Source organism: Larimichthys crocea, chromosome XV (genome assembly GCF_000972845.2).
Source record: "Larimichthys crocea isolate SSNF chromosome XV, L_crocea_2.0, whole genome shotgun sequence".
NCBI lineage: Eukaryota > Metazoa > Chordata > Actinopteri > Sciaenidae > Larimichthys > Larimichthys crocea.
The window spans coordinates 7,250,485-7,270,086 of record NC_040025.1 but is presented as its reverse complement, the minus strand read 5'-3'; the positions used below and the strand labels follow the sequence as shown (position 1 = coordinate 7,270,086).

General features: G+C 38.2%; 1 protein-coding gene across 1 annotated transcript; it reads left to right on the top strand.

Annotated features, from left to right (window-relative positions):
• Window positions 1–339: 339 nt before the first annotated feature.
• On the top strand, window positions 340–18,826 carry hck (HCK proto-oncogene, Src family tyrosine kinase). Its single transcript, XM_010749244.3, has 13 exons — window positions 340–594; window positions 6,109–6,248; window positions 9,006–9,039; window positions 9,569–9,662; window positions 9,849–9,944; window positions 10,171–10,274; window positions 11,156–11,305; window positions 11,647–11,799; window positions 11,886–12,068; window positions 13,000–13,076; window positions 14,168–14,321; window positions 15,068–15,199; window positions 16,595–18,826. Exons 2-13 carry the CDS (start codon window positions 6,117–6,119, stop codon window positions 16,795–16,797), a joined length of 1,512 nt encoding a protein of 503 aa, XP_010747546.1. The 5' UTR covers window positions 340–594; window positions 6,109–6,116; the 3' UTR covers window positions 16,798–18,826.
• The last annotated feature ends 776 nt before the right edge of the window (window positions 18,827–19,602 follow it).

Here is a 19,602-nt window from a genome sequence, read left to right as displayed (position 1 = left end):
TGTGTGTGTGTGTGTGTGTGTGTGTGTGTGTGTGTGTGTGTGTGTGTGTGTGTGTGTGTGTAAAATGTGTAAAACAGACAGCACAGAAACTTTAACATCAGGGGTGTGGTAAATAGGGCTTGTTTCCTCTCAATGATCTAAAAATAGAGTAAACTCTCAGCTTGATAAACTGAGTTTACATCCTCCCCAACGCCTTTTTTTAAGTATTCAGCAGTTAGGCAGCTTTCTCTCCATCAAAGTTGCACTTATAAAGTCAGCTGAAAAAAAAAAAGTGACAGCAGGTTCTATTTGAGCCAGTGAAACCAACAGTAGGACGGTCGGTGTGAGCTTGTTCCTCTTTTCATCAACTCAGTCAGATGCGCACAGCTCAGACTTCCTCGTACAGTCCAGTGCGCTGCGCTCTGTCGCCTCGTCTGCATCTTCAACCCTAACCCAGAGAGAAAGAGAGAGATATAAAAAAAAATCGACAGTAAAGAGATGGAACCTTCATAAAAGACATGGGGAATATTCTTCAAACGGTCATCTGAATCTAGAAGAGCACAGATAAACCACAGAAATAATTATCCAAGTGGTTCCAAGAGTGGTGAAAGCGCGGTAAGTGTCTTGTTCTGTGTTCGCTTGTGAAGATGGGAGAGCAGGCTGAGAAGATGAATATCACAAATACATAGAGTCATGGTGTCAATGTCTGTGTCAAATGAGTGGGGCAGAAGAAAGTTATGCTTTGATGAACACATACAGTTTTACAGCGAGGATGCTCAGTAAAAAAAAAAAAAAAAGAGGAACCTCCGGGTCCGTGAGCTGAAACAACCGCCGCCTATGGTGAAGAGATAGGAACACAGTGCTGCCCGACATTTTATTATAGATCCTATCAAGTGTGAAGTGCTGTGTGTGTGTGTGTGTGTGTGTGTGTGTGTGTGTGTGTGTGTGTGTGTGTGAGTGAGAGAGAGAGAGAGAGAGACTGTCCATCTAAACCAGATGCCTCAGCAGACTCGTTTTTGTTTTGTGTGTGTGTGAGTTTCGTTTTAAATCGTCAGTGTGATCTGTACATTGCAGAAATGCCGCTGTTACATCATACTGACCATTGTTCCATTAAGCTTTTTTTTTTGTATTAGCAGAGCCATCCCCGTCTGTTATTTCCCAAATGTTGTACAAGGAAATGTTACTGCAACCTCAACTTTTCTAATGACACAACATTCCTAGTTTGCTGTTTTGACAGAAGCAGAATTAGAATTTACAGACTCGATTTTCCAATTTTTTCCAGGATCCGATATGTATAAAGGACATACCATATAAAGGAAATATGAACATTCTTCAATTTATCTTGATTAATTGGTGATTATTCTCATGATCCATTCATCTGTTTGTTAATCTCCATGATTTGTTTTGCTCTATAAAACGTCAGAAAAGAGTGAAAACTGTTTGAAGTGACATTTAAATGTCTTGTTTTGTTCAACAGTCCGAAACTCAAAGACATTCAAATGATACTGATTGAATTTAAAAAAAGAGAGAATCCTCTCACTTCAAGAAACTGGAACCGGAAGATTTATGACATATTTGCTTGATGATCAACATAAATGATTCATTTTCAGTCCATCAGTGAATAGTTTCTGTTTTTATCTTACCTAATCATTTCATATAACCCACATTATGTACCTTAAACTTCACATAGTTTAGAAAACAGACCACATTATATGTATGACATGGTTCAGGCCATAAAAGCAAAATTGTACAGACACTGTACATTAAGATATCCGCTTCAGCTTTTACATACTATCTGCCAAGTAAATCTTGTTGATCATGGCAACAGTAATCATACGAAGCACACAGATCAGATAGATGAGATCAGATTCAGTCCGACGGGGCTGTCTATGAAGCACAATGTCATCATGTTAAGCAGTAGGAGTGTCACAGTCTTCTTTTCGTCTTTTCCTGTTGATGAGTAACTTTGTAACAATGTAATGTTTTCTGATATTACACTAGTGTGTTGTGGTTGATTAGGGAATGTTCATGAATTGTCAAATATACAGTGTAGATGATCTACAGACTAAGAGAAACAGTTACAAACGCTCGTCATCATCCAAATAAAGTGTTACTAGATCTTCTTTCTTTCTTTCTTTCTTTCTTTCTTTCTTTCTTTCTTTCTTTCTTTCTTTCTTTCTTTCTTTCTTTCTTTCTTTCTTGTTCCATACCTGGCTGCCAGGTGATGCTGTTATGGCCCGAGGCAGTCCCAAGCAGCCTGGTAGCCCACAAAATTTACATCTGAGGAAGGAACCATCCCTCATAACAGAACGTACATGAATTATTCCTTTCTTCTGTCTCTTGGGAGAGTCCCGGCTCTCATGTATTACCATGGAAAGCTTGTTTGATGATACATAATACATAATACACAATAATACATCCATCATAAACACGGACGTAGTGTAATTGTTACAACTGCCTGGACAGCCACAGGGTGTAGGTGTAGTGTGCGACGTTTAATACCATAAAGATGACAAGTCTTTAATGCTGAAGTCCATGTTTGGACTTCCTTGTGCCCTTTTATTGTGCTGTATGGGCTCAAACAACAAAGCCTCAATTCACTTGTCCACACATCCTGAAAGCTTGGCGGCCTGTCATGACTCCACAGCATGATGTTTGCAGTGGTGCTCATTTGCATGGAATGATATAATTTGATAATCCTGAACTGGGTCTTTATACAAATCCGAACTGTAGGGTGACAGTCTGATAAAAGGCAAAGCAACAGTTATTTTTGGAGCAGACAAAATGCACATTTGGGCTTTAATATTATTAATTCAATTACATTTTATTTAAATAAATCATTAAAAAAAAGTTATCTCATGACATTTTCCATACAGAGCAGTCTAGACCGTACTCTTTGTAATATTATTTACAGAGACCAACAGTTCCACCATGAGCAAGCACTTGGTGACAATTCCTTTTAACAGGCAGAAACTTCGAGCAGACCCAAGCTCACAGGTAGACGGTCATCCACCACAACCGGTTGAGTTAAAGATAGAGAGGGGTAGATAGAGAGAGGGGGGGTGGACAGATAAATAGAGACAGATAGAGAGACAGAGAGACACAGATGCATATTACTTCTATACAACTAATTTTGCACTTTCTATCACTTTCATCACAAATAGAAACCAAGGCCTGAGAAGGAACACAGTAACTCTTCTGAAAGGTGCTGTGAGGCTTTTAAATGTGGCTGCTGTGCAGTTATAGACATTAGCAGTGCTCTTGAATAGTACAGCTTACTTATTTAAAGTGTGACTGTGCAACTTTTGACAGAAGAATCTTTCTTATCTGGGTGTGAATGATTAAATGGAAAAATAAAGCACACTCAATGACGTGGCCTTGAGTGACAGTGTCTTTAAAGCTGCCGAAAGAGACCTTTGGGGCGGAGGAGGCCTAGTAGCTCTTCTGGTGACCTGGGTTTGATTCCTACCCTTCCTGTATCTGTCTCTATCACTGTCCAATAAGACAGGCCACTTGTAGCCACAGCAGTAGCTGTTAGAAAAAGTTCCGTAGTCTGACTGAACAATAGTTCAGCGTTTTGGTAAAGAGGCTAATTTGCTTATTCCCCTCATCATATCTCTAAAGTCCTGTTGTGACTCTGAGGTTTCCAGGCAATAATCAGAGACTCCTGTTCGTCACAGCTACAGTGCAGTCTTTGTGCTGAACTAAACCGACCAGCCAACGCTCTGATGGCTTTTTGAAGTGGAGTTGTATGAGTGTGTTAAGAGTTTAGAGAACCAAAAGTCTAGGTACAGAAGTAGAGCCATGCACTGCTGTGGAGAGAGTCCGCAGCAAACGCTTTAACCACAGAAAAGGTTCTGTTTTGATGTGTGCTATAGTGAGCATATTCTCAACACTTTATCTTACTGTCAGGTCGACAGCATAATACACCACAGTCCATCTTAGGCGATGTAATACATGCATTTGTATGGGCGTTTTTTTATGTCCCTTCCCTTCTGCTACAAAGCCGAAATGGCGACCACTGAGGACGAGAAATGTCCAGCATCCTGCACTCAACTTTTTGACTGTGAATGCACTTACAGTATGTACTCAAAACTGCAAGCAGAAGTGTTCATTTGAAGCCGCAGATTTCTGATTTCCATCATTAAACATGTTATCGATTCAGCATGTCTGTGAAACTGCTGCTAGTTTGGAGCAGGAGGAAAGAAATCTCGTCAAAAGTAGTTGAACGTTACTAATCATTTGACACATAATAACTATTATTCATGTGGGTTCCGCTGACTTGAATGGTCTATTTTTAAGGATAATGTGGTCTGGACAGACAACACTGGTCATAGAAGAACAGAACTGAAAGTGACAGCATCGTCAAACCATGAACAATTTCTCATAGATCTGTCTTTCGGATCCCCAACTGCGGGTGGGGTGGACTTAATGAGGACCGCCTCAGTAAAACAGCAGCCTCATTCTGTACTGGTGGTGTTAGTTTTTTTGTGTTTTTGCTGGGGAGTGAGGAAGTTAGCCCAGAAGAAACCCTTGAGTGACCTCTGTTCTACTGCGACAGGCACAGACCCTTGTTCCCCACCCTCTGTTTCGCAGGACAAATATGTAACAAGCAGCAGTGCATTTATCACTGGCTGGTGACGTACTCATGTTTCCGCTTTGGCGGTGCTTTACACTTAAAAGAAGACAGCCGTAGGTGTGAGAACTGCTCAGTGGATTACACAGGCATTGTGGGCTGGTGTTGTAGTCTCCTCGGGTTCTGAGCCTGAGGGTGTGAGGGAACTATTGAGGAAGCACCTTAGAGTGATGGTGGACTGTTCAGTTTGTATCAGTATAAATATGACAGGGAATGGTCACATGGCCACATATTCCAGAGAAAGCTGACCCTCCTTTGATAAGACATCTAAAGAGGAACAAGGTTTGAAGAGAGAGAAAAAAGGAAGCAAACACAGCTAATTCTGACAGAAAGAACACCAGAACTTCCTGTGTCTAAATGTTCAAATGAAACATTTTCCATTGCGTACCACTGTGCATGAGAGTCATGATGGTAATTACCGTGGTAGACTGTAGATTGCCAAACAGAAGCTGTCTGCAGAAACATTTCAAGTATAAATCTGTCACTGTATCAGTACTAATAAACATAAATGGATATCAGTGTTTGCCAGTGTCAATTTATAATGACATGTGACATTTAAAACCATAGTAGACTGTTTGCATGGTGACAGGACTGTGTTTAGTGCTCATAATATTCATAACATCCTTCTTTCTGAGCTGTTCCCCTCTCTCTCTTCGTCCACTTCATCCGTGTATGTGAGCCAATGTGCGCTATGGAACACAGCTTCTACTGTCTCTCCAATCACACACTCCCTCTTTGTTCTACCTGTTAAACCTTGTTCTATATAGCCGCTACACATTTGCATGTAGATACACACATCAAGAGATACAGTAGGACATGAAAAGAAAAAAAAAGTATTCCCTGGATATTCCTTAGCTCATGGTCATCCAGTAAACTGACTGACCGACTTTGTAAGCTCTATAAGGCATATTTGTCTTCTCAGTCTTTGCCCTGTGGTGGAGATATCTAACAACATTGTGTGATATGCCATTTCCCACCTTCTCCACCCAGTTTTAGTGACATTTGTAAATACATTCGCAGTAACCAGCCAAACCAGCTGATAGAGGTTATCTCTCAGCTCTACAACGCTGCACAGTTTGCAAACAGATTCACACCAGAGACTAATGTGCTTTTTTACTCATCATATTCAGATAAACATGTGAAAATATACAGGCTCATTTATTCTTATAAGAAATAATAAAATAAAAGGAAAATGAAATAAAACAATATATACAGTCATGTATATAAAGATATACCTATACACATATACACCCAGAAAGTATGTAGGGGATGTCTACTAACTCTACATATGCTCTATGTCATTTAATTATGGAGTGCAGAGGATCCATGCATTCCACTGTGCTAAACTACTTCATAATCTGTTAAGCTCTCATTGTTTGTGTAGTGTTGTGCATTTTACCATCCCAGCCTTGCGCATTAAGGTTGAGAATGTGTTCTTAGTAATATTTCTTTGACAAAAACTTGTTGACGAAAAATATGTTGTCCTCCTGCAGAAGGCACTATGGGCTGCGTGGGCTCTAAGAAGGAGCAGGAGCCTCTTAGCAAAGGGACGGGGAACGATGATCTGCAGAACCGTACACAGACGGCCCACTATGTCAAAGACCCCACCACAGGAAACTCTGGGGCCAAAGCTGTAAGTAGTCATGTTGTGACAGCTATAAATGTGAGAAAAGTAACGAGTTGGTGTTTCACGACACGGCAAACAACAACTTCACACATCTAGAATCACATAGAGAAGTAATGATACAAATAAGGTACACACTTTTAACTGACATTCAGAATTCAGAAATGTAAAAGTAATATCAAAGATTGTACACTTGTACACTTGAGGTCATGCAGATTGATGAAAGCAGATTGTGTTGTACCAAAGATGTTCAGAAAGTTATTTAAGTTTTAGTTCAGTACTTATTGATCATGTTTGGTAAAACTAAATCAAAGATTCAGCACCGGCACAGAGAAGAGATATCTGTGTTGTGTGTTGAGACAGACCTTGAACAAGGTTATTTTTCTCCTGATTTGTCTAAGAGAAAAAAAATTCCTAGCGTCAAACTGTTCGGAGGATATGTGAAGAATTATCATAATGGTAAATGGACTGTACTTATATAGCCCTTTTCTAGTTTTCTAAACACTCAGGGAGCTCTTACACTACATATTTATTTATTTATATTTCATCTTAATAGCAACTAGTAAAGTTATAGCTTCCAGATAAATGTGGTGAAGTACAACATTTTCCTCATCAAATACAGCAGTAGAAGTATAGAATAGCATCAAGTTCTATATGAAAGTTTTTTTCCACCACTGAACATGAATTCAGATCCACACCGACATTATTTTTAACCAAAACGCATTCATGGACTATTTTTCAAATAAAAACGGACGCAGACACCTGCAGAAGTGTCCGGGCTTTAAATAAAGAATGAGGAAGAGCTGTGTCAAACACAGAAACAGTGAAAGTATGACGAGGTTACACAGTTTCATTTGTTACCACCACAAGTCATGTGTTTTTCAGAGAGGATAGATGTTCGCTGACATACTCTGAATATGTTCCATGTTATGAATATGCATACTGGCCAGACTTTGATCTGTGCTATGGGTAAAGTATCAGTGCTGCTGCGTCTAAGTGTGGTTCCTCTGGCTACTTCCTGTGTGCTGACTGTAACATCTATTCAGTAAAGAAAGAGGAAGTGACAGAAGCAGAACTAGAGCGCTCAGGCAGGAGACGTATGATCAAGTATCGAGTATTAAGCAACACCTTAAGACGTCCCTCAATTCACAGGAACACCTAATAGGCTCCCTCGCAGATGTCTAAATTTGTCTCAACACAGCTCAGCGTATTGTACCTTTTGTTGAAAACAAAACCTATAAACCCAAAACCTAAAGTAAAGATGAACTGCAACCAACATCTTGATTTTTTAAAGGTGATTGCACAAAGTCCTTCCTTTTCAATGTTTGCTTTTTGTGCAATAGTTATATATAAAGCTGCAATTGGATCTTGAGTGATAAATTTGTTCTTAAAAACTGAAATATGTGTGTCTGAAATACTTTCTTCTCTAGCCTGTTGCTAACTTCATCTGTCTGACTGTAGATATATATAGCAGGTAGACCAAGTTAGTTATAAGCTAGTAAAGGAAAGTATTTTAGTAGTTGGTGAAGACCACATTGGAGATAAAAGGAAAGTATTAATATTCCAGTAGATTCATCAGGTGGTCATAAACACTTGATAATTGACAATTTGATAACAGATTTGCCATGAAAACTTCACAATCAAGCGCTATCACACGAGAGTGAGTGCTGATGAGCTGAATATCAAAACAATGATTTAGTTATGGTCAAGTGTCAAAATGAATCCCAGCCATGCTGATATTTAGTATAACCTCATGTGTTATATATAATATAGTTCCGCAAATCGAATGCTGCTGCACAGTAGCCAAGTGAACAATTCAAACAACACTGTAGCTACTTTGAGTAGCTCATCACTTTACCTTAGGCCAACTGCTTTTTTGAACCAGTGAAATAAGAGTCTATTGACAGTCGCTATGGTGAAAATATCAGTCAGTTACTCGTCTTGACAAAATCAAACATTTTTAATATTATTAGAAGGTAGATGCACTCTCTAGCGGAGAGCAGAGTAGTTACTTTGGTAATGGTTGAAAAACTCAACCAACTAACTAAAAGAGTTTGATAGCTAGTTCTTGAGTTGTTGAGGCAAAAAAAAAATCCAAGTAAATCAATGGTAGGTTTGTACAGAAATACAGTTCATCTTTATGGATTATATCGACATATAATGTTCTTTATCTCGTGTTTATAGAGCGAGGTGTTTTTACAGCCACATAAAACCACAGCTACTATAGTAGGTCTGTACTCCTGGTAATATGATTTACAGAGACCCAACAATTCCCACCATGAGCAAGCACTCGGCTACAGTGGCGAGGAAAGGTTCCTTTATATAGTGACTGCATTTCCAGAGCGTTGCCCTGCCCCTAAGAAGTTTTTGAACTTAATTACAGTTTCAGCAACTTATACAATCATCACATTTAGTCTGCTGTTTCCCATTTGTGATCTGATCTTAATACAGCACAAGAGTACATGTTTCAAGTTTATGTGCAAACTACATAAGAGTAACACACAAACATAGAAATAAATAATAAAATAATTAGATGAATAATTAGATTGAATGGATTAAAATAAAATAAAATAACAAAAAAAAAATAAATAAAATGACCTTTACTGCATTTGTATGGGTATGGCAGGTATCCACCTGTTAACAGATATGTCTTTTTGAAGCCTCAAGGCATAAGTTCTTTGTTCCCTTCAAGAGGTTTTTAAGTTGTTCTTTGAGTTCTGAATCTGAACCTTATTCCAATGCCTCTCTCTGTCTTTCTCTTTACAGAACAAAATGCTCTCCAATGCAAACTCTTCAGACGGTGAGTCGTTATTAGTATTACTGCACTTACCCAGTATTATAACGCTTAAGAACCTATACTTGCATTTTAAATTCAACCCCAATTTAACCACTAATGAGGTCAGTCAATAGCAGTTTTATTACCAACCTCCCACCATGTTATGTCAAACCGACCAGACAGTCTTTAAACAGCATCATTAGGTCAGTGCTGGTTAGACACAGAGAAAAGCTGTCCAAAGATTAACACAACATGTGAGACAGAGGAAGGAGAGCGTCAGTGTGTTGGTAGAGTGATAGCCCCTCTCACCGCCTTACCACACTGCTATAATTATCAAGCTCAAAAGGAAGTTGGTTATAGTCAAAGTATGGGGAATCTAGTGTTAGTGAAGTCAAACAACAACACACACAGATCAGTCATGTGCTCTCTCTCTCACAGAGTGAGAGATGATGTGCTCTGAATTTTTTTACATGATGGCTCAAAAAGATATATATTTTTTACACGGCATCAATGACCAGAATGTATCTGTTTTTATTGTGCTTTGCTGCTGTAGGAGAGAGTATTGCAATGGCACTGTACGACTATGAGGCCATTCATGAAGGAGACCTTGGCTTCAAGAAGGGAGATAAGCTCAAAATCTTAGAGGAGTAAGTATCAGTATCAGCGGTACGAAATAGTGAATATGAATTCTTTCTTGGTTCAAGAGAAATAAATGACTTGTTTGTTCAACATGTTGTTTGTGGACGTGTGATGCATGTGGTTTACCATGTCCTCTCTTGACTCTTGACTCTCTCTCTCTCTCTCTCTCTCTCTCTCTCTCTCTCTCTCTCTAGGTCAGGGGAGTGGTGGAGAGCTATGTTAATCAGCACAGGTCAGGAAGGTTACATCCCCAGTAATTATGTAGCCAAAGACACCCTGGAGGCAGAGGAGTAAGTGTACTCATCTTCACATTGAAAACACATTCATATGCATTATACACATTCTGAATATGATATTTATATTTAATGTCTAATAGTAGCATCATGTACCATATTTATATACTGTAGATCATAAAGTTGAAGTAAGCAAGGAAGCAAAATGCGCAGTATGAATGGAAAATGAAGGCTTGTGCAGGAGGAGCCGTCTGTACTAACTGATCTGTTTCCTGTCGTTGAGGTGGTTCTTTAAGGGCGTGAGCAGGAAAGATGCTGAGAGGCAGCTGCTGGCTCCTGGGAACAAAGTGGGATCCTACATGATCCGAGACAGTGAGACCACCAAGGGTGAGCCAAAAACACAATATCTGTCCTTTAAACGAGTAGTCTGGTCTGTAGGGGGGCGACAGTAACTTTGGGGCGGCAGTAGCTCAGTCTATAGGGACTTGGCTTGGGAACCGGAGGGTGGCTGGTTGAAGTCCCACATGGACCAAAAATATGGAAGGTGGACTGGTAGCTGGAGAGGTGCCAGTTCACCTCCTGGGCATTGCCGAGGTGCTCTTGAGCAAGGCACCGATCCCCCACAACCGCTCGCTGGGCGCTTCTCAGGGGGGCTGCCCATCACTCCACCATCTCTCTCCACATTTGCATGTCTATGAGCCCTTGTACCTTGTACTGCATGTGTCTCTGGGTTAAAATGCATGTCAAAAATAAAATAGAGTGAAAAAAGAATTTCCCCACTGAGGGATTAATAAAGTATATCTTCTTCTTCTAGTAGTCTTTGTGCCAATACAAACAAGCAAAGTCCTGTAGACTTTGACCAAAGTGTACTACATCGTGTTACAGGTAAAAAGACTAATGATTTTAATGAAAATTTGGCCTTTATAGCTGCTCTTATCTCTAGAATTTTAAGCTGACTCTGCGGTTCCCCTCAGCTCTAAGAGCTTTTAGTGTCTTTCAACTTGCCGTTTCAGTTTTACAGCCCACAACGTCTGTTTTGGAAACCTCTCACCTCTCTAATCAGCAAAGTCTCACACAGCTGATTTGATAACAGCACTGCTCACAGGTCTCACTCATGTTCATGTGACACATGCTGTGTCTTTATGACACGTTTCTCTTTATGATGTGCAACTCAAAGTTTAGTTAATCATTCACATGATACATTAGTATTAGTGAATAAAATCCCCTGCAGGTCACATGGTAACCGCTTTGTTTCTCTTTTACCACAGGCAGCTACTCTCTGTCTGTCAGGGACAGCGATGTCCATTCTGGTGACACAGTGAAACATTATAAGATCCGTACGCTGGACAATGGAGGATTCTACATCTCTCCGCGCAACACCTTCAGCACCCTGCAGGAGCTGGTCAGCCATTACAAGAGTGAGTTCACCACTGTTCCCCTTGTTTATCACTGAATAATGTTACCTCCTCACAGCTGTGTGTTTTAGTTATCTAGTTGAGTTACTGCCTTCATTAAGATTCAGGAGTCAACAGAGAAAAAAGTAACTTCAGCTCTGTTCCACCACACAGCACACTCTGCTGGGCAACTTTAGTACATCAAGCTATGTGAAATATCATCAGGGTCATTATTAAATAGATAGACGAGAGATATGTTAGTTTTGATTACATTAAAATCATTTGTGAAATTATAGATCTTTTTCCTGCAAATAAGATCAACAGACATACTGACACTTGCTGTCACTCTTTTTTTTTTATTTTAGAGCAGGGAGATGGCCTCTGCCAAACCCTGACCAGCCCATGCTTGAGCCCCAAACCCGAGAAGCCATGGGAGAAAGATGCCTGGGAAATCCCAAGATCCTCACTAAAACTGGAGAGGAGGCTTGGCGCTGGCCAGTTTGGAGAAGTCTGGATGGGTGAGATAGATTTTCGAATTCAGTAATTTCTGGAGTTGGGAAGTTAGCAATTCATTTTCTAATCAGAATTATCATTTTGTTCAAAGCTACATACAATAAACACACAAAAGTAGCAGTGAAAACCATGAAGCCTGGCAGCATGTCAGTTGAGGCCTTTATGGGTGAGGCCAATCTGATGAAGAGCCTGCAACATGACAAACTGGTCCGACTCCATGCAGTGGTCACAAAGGAGGAGCCCATCTATATCATCACTGAGTTCATGGAGAAAGGTACAATAAAAGATTTATTCACTTTAATAACCATGTTTTGATTTTAGATCCAGTACTCACAAAAGGCATAGTTTACTCTTCATAGATACAAAGTCATCTGCTGATAAATGCATAATAAAGTGTATTTAAAGGTGCAGTGTGTAAGATTTGGGTTTTCCGAATAAGGCAGACATGTAATATAATATTCATAACTATGATTTCATGCATGTATAATCACATGAAAATAATAATCTTTTTGTTTTTATTACTTAAATGTTATCTTTTTATATCTACAGTGGGAGTGGGTCCTCTTTTATGGAGGCCACCATGTTGAAACACTGTGTTTCTACAGTAGCGCAGAACAGACAAACTAAACACTGAGGCTAAACAGTCCTTAAAGTGTTGTTTCTCCTTTATACTAGGAAGGTGAGGGTAATGTGAAGAGATTGCAATGCAGCGATTACACCATGAGATGCAACTAAATCCTACACACTGGACCTTTAATCCTAACTAAGAGACAGCAAAAGCTTTGTAAAGGGTTAATAACGACATTATAGAAATGTTTGCGAAACTCAAATAATGTGTTTAGAATGCTATTATAAATGTTGAAACTGATGATATGAATAAACAGTTGAAACTTAAAGTGCACTAAAAGTAAAAAATAGTCTAAACATGCCATCATCTGGTCATAGTACAGATGAAAAATCATATTGTAATAATACTGACATGTTTGTAATTGAACATTTGGTTTGTAGTCAGTTCAAACAAACACATTTGTGTTGAAGGGGTGCTTGGGCTCAGCTGACAGGGCTATAAGGTTGATAATGAATATCTATAGTTTGTTCTTGCTTTTGCACGATCAAGTCACAGATTTTTTAAAATTTTGTTCATGTCGAAAATGTATCTAACACATTGAGCTTAACATGCAGCATGTGTTTGTATGTGTCTACAGGAAGTTTATTAGACTTCTTAAAGAGCGACGAGGGCAACCGTGTGCAGCTTCCCAAGCTCATTGACTTCTCTGCCCAGGTGAGACTCATCAGTCACATTCAGTCCTTCATTCCGCACATGACAGCTAACAAGATCAAAACCTCTGATTGTTTGGTTGTGTTGACATGAATGAACCCTTTGTTTGTCTGCAGTTCATTGTACACAGGCTGTATTTGAATATTCACATTATGTCTTGAGTTCAGAAGTCTATTGTTCAGTTCACACAGTTGTGCTGAAAGTGAATTGTATTATTTAGTATCTACACAGACATTCAAGAAGTAAATAGACACCTTTAATTTGCATTTGAATGAAGGTGTCTATTTACTTCTTGCATGTCTGTGTATTTCTAAAATGGAGATTTGTCTAACTGCGATATTATATACAGTTTTCTGACTGTGGGTTGTTGTGGATACAGTACCTTTGGTATTGCATTCTTGACTGTCTTCAGTGAAAAGAGCTGAATTCCTGGTGGTTTGGAAATAACAGACAATAATAATTACAGGGGAAACACTGAAACCTTATCCAGAATAAAAGTGTACAAAAATGGATGACTGAATAAGGAAACACTGAACTACACCCAGCCAATATGATCCAGCTGCAGAGCTATGACGCCTGAGGTCTCAGACTTGTTGTTCCAGTCCAACCTGTAACACCTCATGGAAATCTAACCATACATTTCTTCACAGTAATACAACAAAAGCAGCTGTTATAAGTGCTCATTTAAATTCTGAACTTAAAGAGGAAAGGGAAGAGGAAGACAGTCAGATCTGCTTGTTCTGACTCAACCCTACCACGTCTAGTTTTGTTAAGTTAAATTATTCATCAGATAGCAAGAGAGACTGGTCTTATCTCGCTCTAGCACAGAACACAAAAGATCTAAAGAGAGAGAGTACATGTTTGAAAAAATCCTCTCATGTATAGTAAATGTTGCTGTGCTGTTACTACACTTCCTTATATACTTCCTTAAAGAAGCCGCTTATACAAAGTCTGTTGTACGTACAGTATAGTGTGTCTAAGAGCATGGAAGTCCGTGCTTTTAATAGGGAAGTGTTTCAAGCTGCTTTCATTTGCACTTACTTCCACACTTATTTTATGTTTTGACTCTTTAACGCTGATTTATTTGTCTGTAGACTGCAGAGGGCATGGCCTACATTGAGCAAAGGAACTACATCCACAGAGACCTGAGAGCTGCCAACATCCTGGTCAATAAGGCTTTAGTATGCAAAATTGCTGACTTTGGCCTCGCCCGTATCATTGAAGACAACGAGTACACCGCCAGAGAAGGTACGACACTGTTTTCACTTTTCTGCCACCAGGTGTCATCAGCTAAAGTGATTAAGAAACAGAGGAAGTGACAAAATGGGAGCAGTCATGGTTTCATCAGTTCAGGGGAAATTTTAACATGACATAGCAGGAACCTCACAGGGGTTTTAATGACAGCTAAGGGGAGGTCCTGTTATTGCTGTTACCGAGACACAAAATGGAACTGAGTCCTTCGAGTTATTAAGTCCACCTGTGTTTTTCCAGCTTTGACTAGTCAAAATTTCTGTTTTTCCAGCTTTGACTAGTCAAAATTTCTGTTTTTCCAGCACAATGTTCCTGAGATGTCAGATTACAACATGAGTGACAAGAATAATAGAGAGTAAAGTTAATAGCGACTCATAGTATGACTTACCCTGTGAGTAGAAGATTAAGTCAAACTTTATTGTCTATTGCTGCTATATGTACCTGACATACACAGAATTGAAATAGCGTTTCTCTCAATCCCTGGTGCAAACAGCAATAAACATGAATTATAAAATATGAAAGTTAAAAAGAAGAAAAATATGGCAATCTAAGATATAAACAGTATGATATGGCGATATATCAGTATGACCAAAACGGACAGTATAAATATGGTAAATAGCAGCAGTATTAACGGAATGAGCAGTATAAATAGAAATATGGCAAATATAGGAGATTCAGCAGTGTACACAGAATTAACTGTATAAATAGTGATATATATATATTTAATTTTCCACAATAACCAGGAGCCAAATTCCCCATCAAATGGACTGCTCCTGAGGCCATCAACTATGGCTCTTTCACCATCAAATCTGATGTCTGGTCCTTTGGCATCTTACTGACCGAGATTATCAGCTACGGACGCACACCATACCCAGGTAAGTGGATTACTTATATCAGCCAGGACATTACACTTGAAGCTAGTATACAAAGGGTTGTCACATTTCTACATTTCAACTCTGTCCATTAAAGATCTTTTCACTGGTTTGTTTATTTATTTACTTGTTATTTTATTTCACTGGACAGTGTACTTTGATAAAAAATGTTTCTGTAAATGAATCATCTATAGTCCCTGGACAAATGTTACGAAGTCACCATAAAACAGAATATATAATTCATAATATTAGTTATTGATGTACAATCGATGTCATGTATAAGCATGCCTAACAATAATAAGAAAAGAACATTAATGTTAATTATACCATTTAAAACCTTCAACACAGAGGTTCCTGATGCTAATGCACATATAGAAGGGTTAAATCGAATGGTTAATTAACATTGTTAGACACTAACTGAAATATGCAAAGTGGAAGAACAGATATAAAACGAACGAACAGAATATAAATTACATAAATGCAGGCTGACACGTGCAAACTGAACCATAATAAACGACATGCATGCAGGTAAGGTGTAGTGGTCAGATAACTACATTTGAATAAAATAACAGTTGTGAATTTTGATTTTTTTTTAAACCAGAGGCAGGGCAGACACTCACAAGACTCACTTTGTGGGTGTGGAGGGCTATTTGTAGTTTTTTTGTTGTGTCATTTAACAACACAGCACCTCTACATTTTTTGTTTAGCAGGTAAATTTTGACATGCTAACATTTCCTAATTAGAACTAAACACAAGTTCGGCAAAGGCTGATGGAAATGTAAGTAGTTTTGCAAGCATTTGGTCAGGACTCAAATTAAAATTTTGCCCTGATGATGGTGCCAGAGGAAAAATCAGACGATCACCAAAGTCTGAGGAAGTCTCCACAATGTTTCACAGTCTATCCAATAGTTGTTGAGATATTTACTCTGCAGACCGACATTGCCATTTATAGAACCAGGAAGTTATCAAACTCATATAACCCATGTAATATTTCTAGTGGCACAGGGTAGTTACAACAGGCCCTAGTAGAAGCAATCTGAACAAAATTACCAAAGAGAATATGAAATAATGTATTTAATTCAATAGTTTTATTGAGTTGTTCTGCACACAGTCATATTTCTGAGGTGGAAATCTGAATCATTTGCAAGAGCCCGAATCCACCCAACGTATTGTTGGAGGTCCTGTTCACTCTATGGGTGCCCCTATCCCATGGATCCCAGCAACCTCACTGCCTACACTGTCTACATTTACGCCCTTTTGCCCACTCAAACGTGATCAAACAGTTCTACTCGGACTACAAACAGAAACCAGAATGCCAAAATCGTTGTTCTTCGCCTACAGATGCTGCATTCATAAGCAAATATTATTTTTAACCCAGTCATGTTCTTTTGTTTTTAGGAATGACCAATCCAGAAGTGATCCGTTCCCTGGAGAAGGGCTATCGAATGCAGCGCCTGGAGAGCTGTCCCACCGAGCTCTATGAAATCATGCTGGAGTGCTGGAAGAACAAACCTGAGGACCGTCCCACTTTTGATTACCTGCAGAGTGTCCTGGAGGATTTCTACACAGCCACAGAGAGCCAGTATCAGCAGCAGCCATGAGACTTTTGCATTACATCACTTTAGATTCATACGTAACTGCATGTCCAGCTTCTACATTCAGCAGTGCAGTTCACACACACACACACACACATGCTCTGTCTTTACCATTGTCTCTCTGTCTGTCTCTCTCTATCATTCACACACATACTATATTATAACAAGGGACTATACAAAAATTATTGGGCATGGTCAAACCATTTTAATATAACCACAGTATAGAGATTAAGTAAAGCAAAATATAAAGACAATATAGGATAGCTATGATTATTACTATTAATTATATTATGACACACAATCCTACCTCATATTTAGGTCAGGAACAAAGCAAAACAGATGCTGTCTGATATTGTTCTGAAGGCTTGGTTATACATGACCACAGCTGCATCAACTGTACTGGATTACCTTCACAAAACTGACCATAAACCACAAATCCTCTGGATGCACACCAGCAGCACTCTTGTGAATCAGTGGACATATATAGTAAATTATATGTGCAGTATGTAAGTAATCAGTACGTGTCTTAGTTATATGTGCAGCTTCTAATATGAAGTGTCGATTGCTTCACATAATTTATTTTTACTTTTATTGTACTTTATTTTACTTTACATTGCACATATTATGCTGATCACTGTATTATGAAATAAAGCTGCACATCATTATGCACAGAAAAAACAAGTGACTTGACATTTACTGTAATTTATATCTCTATGGAGAGATAACTGCTGGTAATTGGTTGGTACCATTATTGAGCTTTACAGGTGCAAAACTGTAAAAAGCAATACTGAGGAAGGAAAGACTGATATAAAATAAATCTGGGGAAAAACAGACACCCCACTGCTGTGAAAATCCGGTTTCTTGTTACTAATCACAAAGAAAAGATAAATAAATCACCTTTCATGGCCCTTATAATTTTTGTACAGTCTCTAACATAATAATGCAATTGTAAATGCATGGCCGTGTCACTAACAGATATGATTTCACACAACGTACATATTCACAAGCAAACAGCTGTAGGCCACCTGAATGCAGTCACATAGAAAAGACTGGATGTAGTTGTTATGCTCCAGCACACATTGTGCATCCATCAAAAGAAGCTATAACCAGATACACAGATGTTCACATTAGGATATTTGCAGTGTTCCGCTCTGATATGAATATGTTAATGTCAACAATTCTGTAAGCAAAGTTGTTGTTGTCTGCTCTCTTCTCTTCTTCTGATAAATGCAGTGTTTTTACATGGAATAATTGACTGTGGACCTAACAGAGTGTAAAATGTGTGGCTGATTATCTTTAAATCCTCTATTTATATTCCTTTGATATTTTCCATGATACTGTGGCTTGTTTCAGCAATTATCTTTCACTGTGCCTTTCACCACAGTTTTTTCCTCTTTTCAGTCTTTTATGATGTATTCCATATGCTTTGTATTTAAAACTGGTGTACACAAATACATACATTTATTTAGAAGAATAGTCTTTAATAATAATAATAATAATGCTTGCTGATCCTTTGGGCCCATTAAACCGTTGCTGTGTTGGGAACGAAATGAAAGCAGTGAATGCAGATTTCACGTCTTTCAGCCTTCTTTTTTCTGTGTGGAAAAATAATTTATTGATGCAAATAGTACTGCTCTGAACAACAGTGTATCTTGAATGGAATTTTCTTTTCTGAACTAAAAGCTTTTCTATCATTTTATTTTTTTGTGGAGGACATTGTTTGGATAATGTGTTTCAAAGGGAATATTCTCAAGTTTGTCATTTAATCATTTTGTCATTTCATGATTTGGTATTGTCTATTTAAAGAGAACTGTGAGGAACAATACCTGAGAGAATGAAGCTTTCTTTGGGACGCTTATAAAGAGATGATGTGTGACAATATTGAATCAATGCCCTGTACTGCAGACATATTCATAGGGTTACAAATGTTTTTTTTTGTGTTATCTTTATCAATATAAAACCCTTTTCATATATTGTTAGATGATCAGTTAAATGCAACTGGTGAAAATTTTCAAATAAATTGTTTTTGAAACAATTGTCTGCACAAATGTGTGTTCTTTAACAGTAAGCTATATTTGATATGCTATTTTATGAACATCAAATTCATGTGTTTGTTTGCATGTATGACTTTTCTCAATGAAAGTAGAGCAGGAGTCTTCAATCAGGGGTCCGTGACCCCTAGGGAATCCGCAGAGATACTGCAGGGGGCCCGCCAATTATTTCATAATAACTGACAATTATGTAACTTTTAATAAATTCTAAGCACATACAGGCTAATAACCTAGTATATACATAGGTTAATACGGTGAAATCAAAGTGTGAATGTGTAAATGTGAAGCATTAAAAAAAAAAGAAAAAAAAAGAGAGAGAATAATTACATGTGAGGGTTCCTGTTCTGTTTGTCTCTTGTCTGAGGGGTCCCTGGGCTGTAAAAGGCCCCTGTAGTAGAGGCAATGATATACATGATATTACATATGACACCTAACAAACAAGCAATTCACAGTATTTCAAATGAAGATGGAACATCTTTAAACAGTTATGATTTATGTATATTATATTATGTATATTGTGTATTGCATGATGTATATTGTAAATTATATTGTTTATAAGATGTATATTATATATTGTATTGTTTATGATATATATTCTACATTGTATTGTTTATATGATGTATATTGTATATTATATATTATATATTGTACATTGTATTGTTTATATGATGTATATTGTATATTTTATTGTTTATATGATTTATATTGTATATTGTATATTATACATTGTATATTGTATGTTGTATTGTTTATATGATGT